Genomic DNA, 10,853 nt, shown 5'->3' with positions numbered 1-10,853 from the left:
AGTGTGTTGACCGCTGTCACCTGTCACTGTCACCGCTCAGATGCAGTGTGTTGACCGCTGTCACCTGTCACTGTCACCGCTCAGATGCAGTGTGTTGACCCCTGTCACCTGTCACTGTCACCGCTCAGATGCAGTGTGTTGACCGCTGTCACCTGTCACTGTCACCGCTCAGATGCAGTGTGTTGACCACTGTCACCTGTCACTGTCACTGCTCAGATGCAGTGTGTTGACCATAGTCACCTGTTTGTTCAGACGGTGTCAGTAGTAACCAGAATTTGGCAAAACTCAGAGACAGATGGGGATATTCTTTTGAGAGCAAAGTACACATGTAGTGCCCCATACAAACCCCAAACAACTCATTTAGAAGCCTGTGGCTCACCCATTCCCACATCCATTTCTAAAGCTCCAACCCTGCTGTGAGAGAGAAACCAAAATGAAAGGCCCCTCTGGTACGTCGACTGGCATGGGCTGCGACTCACTATAGGGTTATGGCATATGCTTTTGCCCAGGGCTCAGTCATGACCCTGTTGGTGGCCTGCTGCCTGGCATATCCTGCTCACTCCATCTCTGTGCCTTCCTGATCCTGAAGCTGGCTCCTGCTCAGTACCTGAGCTTCCAGCCTGGCCAGCTTCAATGGGTAGCTAGCTAGTGCTGTGATGAAACACCATGATCGAAAGGGACTCGAAGCGGGGAGGGTTTATTTCTTCCTGCAATTCTCGGGTCACAGTCCATCACCGAGGGAAGTCAGCAGGACTCGAGGCAGGAATCTGAAGGCAGGAACTGAAGCAGAGGCCATAGAGAGACTGCTCACCACTGCATGGCTTCCCAAGGCTTGCTCAGCCTTTCTTACACAGCACAGGAATACCTGCCCTAGGGTGACACCACTTGAAATGGGCAGGGGCACCCCCATATCGTTCACCGATCAAGAAAAGGTTGCATAGATTTGTCCACAGGTCTGTCTGGTGGGGGCCATTTTCCCAACTGGGGTCTCCTCTTCCCAAATGGCTCTAGCCAGTATCAAGTTGATATAACACTACACAGCAGATTACTGTCCAGCTGCCATGTGGTCTCTGAACATGGGCCTGACCTGGCCATCACAGGCCCCCACTCATTACCATATATCTACCCTTTACCACGGGGTCATTGGGGAGGATGGAGGAAGTCCTGGGATGGCAAGTGTATTGGATATTTAGCCATCACTGCAAGCAAGAATGGCATCCGTTCACAGGACAGGCTGAGGTGTTGGGGAGATGGCTCATCTGGATTAGATAGCTTCCTTAGGAGAGTCCACGCCCTCATGCACACAATTCCCCCCCCACCCCCCCGTGGGGCCTGATTTGGAAACGGGGTCGTTAGTGAAGTTACTGAGAGAGGGGTCTCACTCAGATTAGATCGTCCTGGATTATCTGATTATCTGTAGAACAGAGAAGGAGGTGTGCGGGGAGACATCAAGGAGACCACTGTGAAGATGGGGCTGGGTGGCAGGGTCTACGGAGCCTCTAAGGGTGGCAGGGTCTACGGAGCCTCTAAGGCTGCAGAGAGGTCTGCATGGCTCCACCTCAGGCTTCTGGGGTACAGCGCGCCTTAGCAGTGCACTTCTGTGGGCTCGCTGCTAGCCTGGGGCGACTTGTACAGCAGCAGCGGAAATCTTGTGCAGACTGTCCTGTGGAAGATATGGGTGCCCACAGAGGGCCCCTGGCTGCCTGCCCTGGAGTCCCTCAGCCTCTCTCTGTAAGACCTTCTCTGGAACAGCAGAAGTTTCTTCTGGGGCCACGTGGGGGGACATAGAGGTATCTCATAGGGCACACCATGCATGGACAGTCAGGGATGTCTTAGGACTCTCAGCCCTTGCTTGCCATGCCTGTAAGAATCAGAGAGAGTGCCTGGAGTCCTTTCGAGGTCTCAGTGTGGAGTTGGCTACAGCTCAGTCGGCAGAGTTGCTTATTATACACAAAGACCAGAGTTCAATCCCCAGCTCTCTATAGAACCTGGGACACATGAGGGTTAACCTAAAAAATAAATAAAAAAGACCTGGCCCAGGCCCCTCCCGTTCCCCACTTGCTCACAGGAAAGCCAGTGGTGCCTTCAGAGGCCACGTGGGCCTACTTATGGACATGCCTTGCATAAGGTCAGGCCCCCTCGCTGAACCAGGTGGACACAGAAGCTCTGGTTGGTTCCAGACTCTTGGACTCAGTAGGGCACGGAATGAAATCACCCTCCTGGTGGTGTGGCAGCTGTTGGAAAATTACCATAGAAATGGCTTCTAAGGGCCACCCGGGGCCATAGCCAGGCTGATCTGATTTCCCATAAGACCACACTGTCTGGAGCTGGTGTCTTTATGCCCACAGCCCTGTGTTAGGAGCTGGTCTCTCCCCGACCCCTCTTTTGTGCGTATGCACGTGTGTGCATTTGACTGAGTTTAAAAACCATGTGTGTGCATGTATGTTATGTACATCCCACAGAGAGTGTGGAGGTCAAAGGAAAATTTGCACAAGTTATTTCTCTCCTTCCACCACGTGGGACCCAGGAATTGAACTACAGTCATCAGGTCTGGCAGCAAAGACCTTTACCTGCCGAACCATTTCTCCAGTCTGGGGACCGGGTTCTCTGTCAAAGTTACCTCTGTTGTGCATGCGTTGACTCAGCGACTAGGGGCAACCCTGGAAGCACCATCGTGGAGGGAGCTTGGGGCAGTGTGAGGATTGCCTCCTGTGGCAATCTTCCAGCGGTGCACAGGGTTCTCTGTCAAAGTTACCTCTGTTGTGCATGCGTTGACTCAGCGACTAGGGGCAACCCTGGAAGCACCATCGTGGAGGGAGCTTGGGGCAGTGTGAGGATTGCCTCCTGTGGCAATCTTCCAGCGGTGCACATACCCGCTACATGACCCTGAGTGCAGCTGGCTCCGGAGGAGCCACACACACAACCTTCCTCCATGTGTGTGGGGAGGGCTGGTACCAGCTCTGGAAGGACGCTCAGGATTCTCACAGGGGCCAAAGGTGGGATTCTTAAGGTGAAGCACCCCAAGTGGCAGAGCACGTGTGAGGCCTGGAATCCATTCTCAGTGTGAGGGGTGGGGACCCGCTGAATTCGCAAAATGATAAATTGCAGAATCTACTCGTTATAGCTGAGGTTCTGAGGCTTCTACGGAAAGGTAATGGCTTCATCTAGGACTTTAAAACATCCCATACCTGCCAAGCTGTGACCTCTCCCGGGGAGGCTGAGTGTGGGTAGTTGCGCCACCTGCTGACCACTTTGGGAACAGCCTCTTGAAAGTCCCCGGAAAAGTCTAGTGGGCTTCAGAAACAACCCAAGCTCTGGGCCCACAATACCATACTCCCTAGTCACAGTCATCACTTCCGACTCCTTGCCCCCAACGTGACCTGCGTGCACATGTGAAGGGCATCTGCTTCACTGCTTGCACCCGCGAGAATCCCCCCATACCAGCTGGATTATGTACCTGCTAAAGATACATGCAAGTCCCAACCGGTATCCCTGACCGTCGCCATCTTTGGAAAATAGAATCTGTGAACTCGATCGGGTCAAGGGGAGGCCGTTAGGGAGGGCCAATGTCAATGCCAGGAATCCTTACCACAGGCTGAGGGACATCTAGTGTGGCTGGCAATACTGGAAGCTGGCAAGTCAAAGGAAGATGTGGGCCCTCAGGTGTCAGGACACACGGACAGAAGGACACACACACACACACACTGGTTCTGTGCCCTTCAGTTGCTCCCAGCAAGCCAGTTTGTGGTCTTTCCTGGCAGCCCCACATGAGATATGGTATTTATTCACAGTGAGAATACTGGAGACTCCTTAGGGTAGTAAACATTGATATTTATTCACACTTCTTTAGAAGCCAGGTTTTGGAGTGGAAAAAAGGTCAAAATAGCCAGTGTGGCCAGGCAGTGGTGGTGCACGCCTTTAATCCCAGCACTTGGGAGGCAGAAGCAGGCAGATTTCTGAGTTCGAGGCCAGCCTGGTCTACAGAATGAGTTCCAGGACAGCCAAGGCTATACAGAGAAACCCTGTCTTGAAAACCCAAAAAACAAACAAACAAAGCCAGTGTGTAGATTTGTTACGGAGAAGCTGTGGTTTTGGAAGTCCCCAATCTAAAATAATTCCTGCCCCCTTTCCTCACAGGTTACTACAGAAAGTTGTCTCTCCCTCTAACATGACCCCCACCTCAAATTCTCCATCCTCCTGGGGCCAGATTCTCCTCCCTTTTTCTGATACATGGGGCTTTGTATTAGAGCAGATTGTCTAACATTCCAATCTTAAAAAGTACTGTGTGTGCCTGGGCCAGCAGATACCAGCTGCTTGTCCCCTCTGCTCTGGACAGGTACAGAGCAGCTGCTCAGCTGCGATTCTTTGACTAGCTCTAAATGCCTCACACTGGAAACATGTTTATCTTTTACACCTAGGATTCAGGCATGCCACAAATTGACATGTGCTCATTGTGTTTTTAAAAATTTTTATTTCATGTGCACTGGTGTTTTGTCTGCATGCAAGTCTGTGTAAGGGTATTGGACACTGGAGTTATAGTTGTGAGCTGCCATGTGGGTGCTGGGAATTGAACCCCAGTCCTTCGGAAGAGCAGTCAGTGTTCTTAACTGCTGAGCCATCTCTCCGGCCCTGGCTCATCGTCTTCTATGCACTTATCTATTCATCTGCTCTGTCAGCTCTCAGCTCTGTGGGTGTCTGGCACACTCTCCACATACACACAGGTCTCAGGGACCTCATGTCATCGTGGCTGTTCCCACCAGTGTCTCGGAGACCTCAAGCTGTGACCTGAAATCTCTGAAGAAGCCACACTGTAAAAGGTTCAACCCTCACAGCTGTCAAGAGACAGGCTGCAGGTCCAGAGCTGGATCCTGGGCTGACATTCACTGATGAGTCTAACATATGTCTTGGTGACTGTTAGAAAAGACTTTTGGGCCACACTGTCACAGCAGTCCATTAGTCCCAGCAACCCAGGCACACTGCTGGCAGCCCCGTGGGAGCAGGAGCTCAGGGACACCTCCCATGGCTTTCCCCTCTGACCCAGGGGCCTGGTGGTGGTGACTTGGACCCCTTATCTGCAGCCACCATGACCCTCACCGCCCTCTGGTCCCTAAGCAGCATCCCTGTCCTCTCCTTACCCCTGCTATTCTAAACCACCGTTAGCAGCCTCTAGCTCCTCCCGGAACCCACAGGGCAGGGTCTCTGGATGTTCCTCGTTTCCCTCCACCTCAAACTGCTCCCTGACTACTTACTCCACACCTTGTCCCAAGGAGAGGAGGCTATCTTCCCCCCATAGCCAACCGTAGCCCTTGCCGCTGGGTCGGGATGTCCTGTGTGCCTGAGCTCACTGTTGTCACTCTAGCAGGAACACCAGCATTGGTTTGTGGGTGCCTGGGCTGGAGCTCAGGCTCTGTTACCCCTTCCCTGTAGACTTGGCCTGGGTTGCCTACCCCTAATCCCACAACCTTGGTCCCCAAAGGTCTGGATTCTCATTTATCCAGTCACTCATGGTTCCCTTCCTGCTCCGAATCTAGCACGTGACCTTGGGTTCAAGGCTGCCGTTTTGGGGGCCTTGTATAGGACAGGTTGGCAGCTGCCCCCCTCCCCCTGCTCCTCCCCTGACATTGTTCACTGCAGCTGCAAGTGTGTGGAGGCAGGGGTAGCTTGGATCCCTCTTCTCCAGCTAACAAGGCCAGGGCTAAGGTGGAGCAGAGTTCAGAAGGGCCGAAGGTCTAGCTAGTCCTGTGCTAATGTGACACAGTGATGTCTCATCTGAGATGAGGATCTGTTGACAGACCTCAGTAAGGATACCAAGGTCCAACTTGGTAAACCAATGGATTTGCTGAGCTTAGAGGACTGTGGGTGAGGGGTAACTTAGAGAAAGAGCAACTCACAGGCTGCTGTGTCACCGAAAGCCCATCCTAGTGTGGGTGCAGACTCCGAAAGCTGGAACCCTGGAGCTCTCAGAGCAGGCCTGTGGGAGCCAGGCGGTAGGAGTCTCCCCTTCAGCAGTTCTTACTGCTTACAGACCCCGGGGGGGGGGGGGGGGGGGGCTTTGCATCTGATCAATTTCAGGGACTTCCTGAGTGTCAGTGAGCTTCCCTCCAGATTCTGGAAGGACTGTGCTCATTATCAGTGCTGTGTGGCTGCAGGCACTCACAGAACTACCCTCAGTCTGTCTCTCGGACCCTAGTGTGGCTAACAGCGGGAGGAATTCTGCCACGGTTAGAGGGTCCAACATGCCGGTCATGAGCAAGGGGCTAGAAGCACAAACCTTCCTGAATACAGCTTCCACATACACATGTGCACACAGATACACAGGGAGCAGTAGGACAGGTGCTCACAGAACTGTAACAAAGTAGAGAAAGCAACAAACACAGACCCCTGGAAGACTGCAAGTCTTACCCGGGGAGGTGTTTTGAACCAGGAATCCGTACCTGAAGGCAGTATACTGGAGACAAAAGGCTTTGGGCGTGGGGGTGGGGTGGGGTAACAGGGACCCTGACAGGAACAGGGAAGCCAGAAGTGACCACTTGTGGATGAGGATTTGGAGCATATCATGGGTCTTCTGGACTCCTAGAAGCAAAGCTGAGTTCAGGACTGTGCCCAGCGTCTGGACACATGGGTCAAGAGAAGGCCAGGGGATGTGACCGATATGAACTCTTTACATACACCATCCACTTAAAGGGAGCCATTGTCCCACTGTGAACCTGCTGGGGTGGAGGATGTGGGCTAGGAAAGGCTTCTCTCCCAGGGAGGAGCTGCGGGGCCCAAGGGCATCCAACAGCGTTTCCTTCCAAACCCCCACAGCAGCACCCTTCGGTGTCGTGGTAGCTTACCTGTGAGTAACACGCCCAATATGAACGAACGTCTGGCATCCACCTCTGACCTGCACACACACCTGTCTCCAGTGTGCACATACCCTATAAACCCACAACCCAAAAGTGCCCACACCCAAAGAATGCGGCACACTCCAGAGAAGCCTCTATCCGAGGTGCCCCGACACTGGGTACCCACAATCCTCAGACGCGCACACGCCTATGCCCACCCACACTTCCAAACTCCCCAGGCACGCACACCTTCTAAGCGCGCCGCACACCTCCGCCTAGCGCCACAGCTCGAAGCGCATCGTAACCCCGAACAAGGTGAAAGGCATGGAGCCAATGCGAGGACACACTGTCGGGGCAACGCCCCTCGCGCGAGCCCCACAAGCGCCGCCTTCCGCGCGAGTCCATGGCGTCCCTTTGCCTGTTCTTAGCCAGGAACTGCGACCTGCATTTTTTTTTTTTTTTTAAATCTCGCCTTTCCCACTAAGTAAACAGGAAGTGGCTCCGCGCGTGGCGGCCGCTTCCGGCCTGGGAGGGGCCACCGTAATTATGAACGGCAGCATGTTAGAGCCAATCGCAGAAGACGATTTAAGGAAAAGCCAATCGTGAGACGCAGCCGAAGGAGCCGGAGGCGGGCCCGGAAGGCGGGACCTGATCGCCTCAGCCAATCACAAGGCAGACGAGGGAGGGCGGGGCGCGGCCGGCTGACGCCGGGGCGGCGGCCGTCGGTGGAGCCGGCCGGTAGCAGCGCGATGCTGCAGCTGCGGGACACGGTGGACTCGGCGGGCACGAGCCCCACGGCGGTGCTGGCGGCCGGCGAGGATGCGGGCGCCGGACGGCCTGGGGCGGGCACTCCGCTGCGCCAGACGCTGTGGCCACTGAACGTCCACGACCCTACACGCCGCGCCCGCGTCAAGGAGTACTTCGTGTTCCGGCCCGGCACCATCGAGCAGGCGGTGGAGGAGATCCGCGCCGTGGTACGGCCGGTGGAGGACGGCGAGATCCAGGGGGTGTGGCTGCTGACCGAGTAAGCCGGCGCGCGGGGGCCGCGGGGACACTTGGCGGGGACGGGCGGGGCCCACGTTGATGGGCGGTCCCTCTTCCCTCCAGGGTGGACCACTGGAACAACGAGAAGGAGCGGCTGGTGCTGGTCACCGACCAGTCGCTGCTCATCTGCAAATATGACTTCATCAGCCTTCAGTGCCAGCAGGTGGTCAGGGTGGCGCTCAGCGCGGTAGACACCATCTCCTGTGGAGAATTCCAGTTTCCGCCAAAGTCGCTCAACAAGTAGGTGCACCAGCGCACTACACGTCAGGGCCCCAGCGGATCCTGTAAGTGGTATTGTTCCACTCTCTCGTGAGGTAAAGGTCTCGTCTTGAAGAACCAGTGGAAAGGACCTTAAAGTCCTAAAAGCCATTCACTTAAATACCGTTAAGATACATGGAAGCAGAGCCCACTGTCAGGAGCTGTGGAGGGAGTCTGGGAGTTTTTTACCTCCAGCAGGAGGGAGACACAGGGCATGTGCTAGGTAGTACTAAAAATGCTACATCGCAAAACACCCAACAGCAGTCTTCAGGGGCTGGTTGGCTTGCTATAAAAGAATTATTTGAATAGGGACTCCAGGAAGCTAATGGCTCCATCATAAGCATCATTCGATAACATTAAGAACAAACATGGCCATAATTTGGCCAGGTTGGACTGTGTGCCCATGTTTCATACACTGTAGATAAGCCTCAGCGTCACTGAGACTTGCTACACTTTGAAAGTGCGTGAAGCTGTTAGTGGAGGCCATTGTTACACCAAGCCACAGCTCCCCCAGCCATCCCTGATACTGGGTGCAGTGCTGTATTCCTGTGGTAAGCAAGGCTTTTCTCCCCCTCTCCCATCAGGCGAGAAGGCTTTGGGGTTCGCATTCAGTGGGACAAGCAGAGCCGCCCTTCTTTCATCAACAGATGGAACCCCTGGTCTACAAACATGCCCTATGCCACCTTCATAGAACACCCGATGGCTGGCATGGATGAGAAGACTGCGTCTCTGTGCCATGTAAGCAGACCAAGGCCTGTGGCAGTGAGGGCTATAGCCCACTGACAAGTGTGAACCCTGGAAGTGCAGCTCCACAGTGGGCGACTAGATGGCGCTGTTAAAGAACAGAGTCCCCATCCACTGCAGGATGCTGGATCTGGATTGCGTGGGCGAGTGAGCATGGGAAAAGCCCACAGTATTGGTGGGGCTTGGCAGGTGCTGCCAATGACACAAGTGCTCTGGAGTACTAGGGAGAGGTGCTGAGGGAACACCGCACACTCTGGACAGTTACAGTAGGGCTGAGGAAGCCCTGTCACTTGGTGACATCATAGTCCTCATAGATTCCTCCATCTGTGATGCTGCCTGTCAGTCAGTACACAGCACACCAGTGCAGGCAGCGTATGCTGTTGGGAGTGTCGCATGCTTAGCGAGGTGCTACTTCAGAGCATGTGTGTCTGTAGAAAAGATTTACCGCCTGTTGTGCTGGTTGCACCTTGTCCCAGGCTGCTGAGTCCCCTGATTGCATCTTTAGATATAGACTGGTACTCTCTAGGTTGGACTGAAGGCGGGTCCCATCATGATGTTTGTGCAGGATGAACCATCCACCCGATGGCGCAGCTGATAGGGCCCAACCTGTCATCAGTGATGATACCACTGTGTGGTGCTTGGAAGAATTTGAACCTCTCAGATCCTCATTTCTGATGGGTACTGCTGTCTTAGCGTGAGGTTAAGGCTCCATGTTTGTTCTCTTTACAGTTGGACAGCTTTAAGGCTCTCCTAATCCAGGCCGTCAAGAAAGCCCAGAAGGAAAGCCCGCTGCCAGGGCAGGCGAACACCGTGCTGGTGCTGGAGCGTCCCCTCCTCATCGAGACCTATGTGGGGCTCATGTCCTTCATCAACAATGAGGCCAAGCTGGGCTACTCCATGACCAGGGGCAAGATCGGCTTCTAGATAGCTGCACCCCGGGAGACCAAGGTGGTGGGGACTCTACGTGCCACCTCACGCCACCCACTGGCTGGAGGGAACCAGGGCATTGTCCCGTTATGTCTCGTTAGGATAGTCAGATGGATTATGTATATTTAGTTGGATATTGGACACTGGCAACATGATCTTAGGAAGGCAGATTCAGCTGCCCCCATACCACTGTGTTCTTCTGTAACGCCACGTTCTCCCTCCAGCATGCCGAGCACAATGTACCCTCCCACTTGTGCTGTGTAGACTGTTGAATACAGCTGAGAGCAGTGAGTGGCTTCTGCACACGCACACATATTAACTCTTCCCTATATAGTAACCCTCAAGTGCTGTATTTTAAAATTCAGCCCATTTTTTAAAAAAGCTAAATACAATATTAGCCAGCAGACAGGTCACGTAAGAAAGACAGTCTGCCTGGTAGCTCCTAGTGAACCTGCCTTTCTGTGAATATGTTTGACTTAGAATCACACTTTATAAATTAATCCAGGTTGTGTTGACACAGCAATTTTCCTAGGCCCAAAAGGTTACTCTATAACACAATCTAGCCCCTTCTGTAAGTCATGGTGGTGGGTTTCTATCATCCTGTCTCTGTTTAAAAGGGACTGAAGAGTTGTGTTTTTAAAGTGCATGCCTATAAGCAGACGAGCGTCCCGGAGCTCACTGAGTGCTGCTGAGCTCCGACCGCCAGCCACACGCACCTGCCACTGTAGCTCTAACCTTGAAAGTGCATGGTAGACGCTGGCCTATCACTTTATACCTCTAGCTTTAGTCAGGCGGCATGAATGTGACAGACTGCCATGTTCTGTCCAGGAGGAATGGTGACCTCAGATGCGCCCATCCTCAGCCTGTGCTTTTGTTCTAGTAAAGACATTTAAAACCAAATGGAGTCACTCCTTTTTGAAGTTATTGTCACAAAATCAGGAGTGCCACAGACTGTCTTGAGGCCTGAGGCTTGCACCTTCTGGCTGGCTGTGGACCCTTGGTAGCATGGTCCTCTTTACAGAAACTCAGATGCCCACATGCAGTCCTGGTGGG

The 10,853-nt window shown here is 53.7% G+C and overlaps 1 protein-coding gene across 1 annotated transcript; it reads left to right on the top strand.

The window, feature by feature from the left end:
* The first annotated feature begins 7,513 nt into the window (after window positions 1-7,513).
* Tprg1l (tumor protein p63 regulated 1 like) lies at window positions 7,514-10,700 on the top strand. Its single transcript, XM_052178321.1, has 4 exons — window positions 7,514-7,851; window positions 7,935-8,111; window positions 8,714-8,867; window positions 9,603-10,700. The coding sequence occupies exons 1-4, from the start codon at window positions 7,577-7,579 to the stop codon at window positions 9,795-9,797; spliced, it is 801 nt and encodes a 266-aa protein (XP_052034281.1). The 5' UTR covers window positions 7,514-7,576; the 3' UTR covers window positions 9,798-10,700.
* The last annotated feature ends 153 nt before the right edge of the window (window positions 10,701-10,853 follow it).

This window comes from Apodemus sylvaticus, chromosome 3 (genome assembly GCF_947179515.1).
Source record: "Apodemus sylvaticus chromosome 3, mApoSyl1.1, whole genome shotgun sequence".
Classification (NCBI taxonomy): domain Eukaryota; kingdom Metazoa; phylum Chordata; class Mammalia; order Rodentia; family Muridae; genus Apodemus; species Apodemus sylvaticus.
Note: the sequence above shows the minus strand (reverse complement) of the source record. Positions and strands in the feature narration are given on the sequence as shown.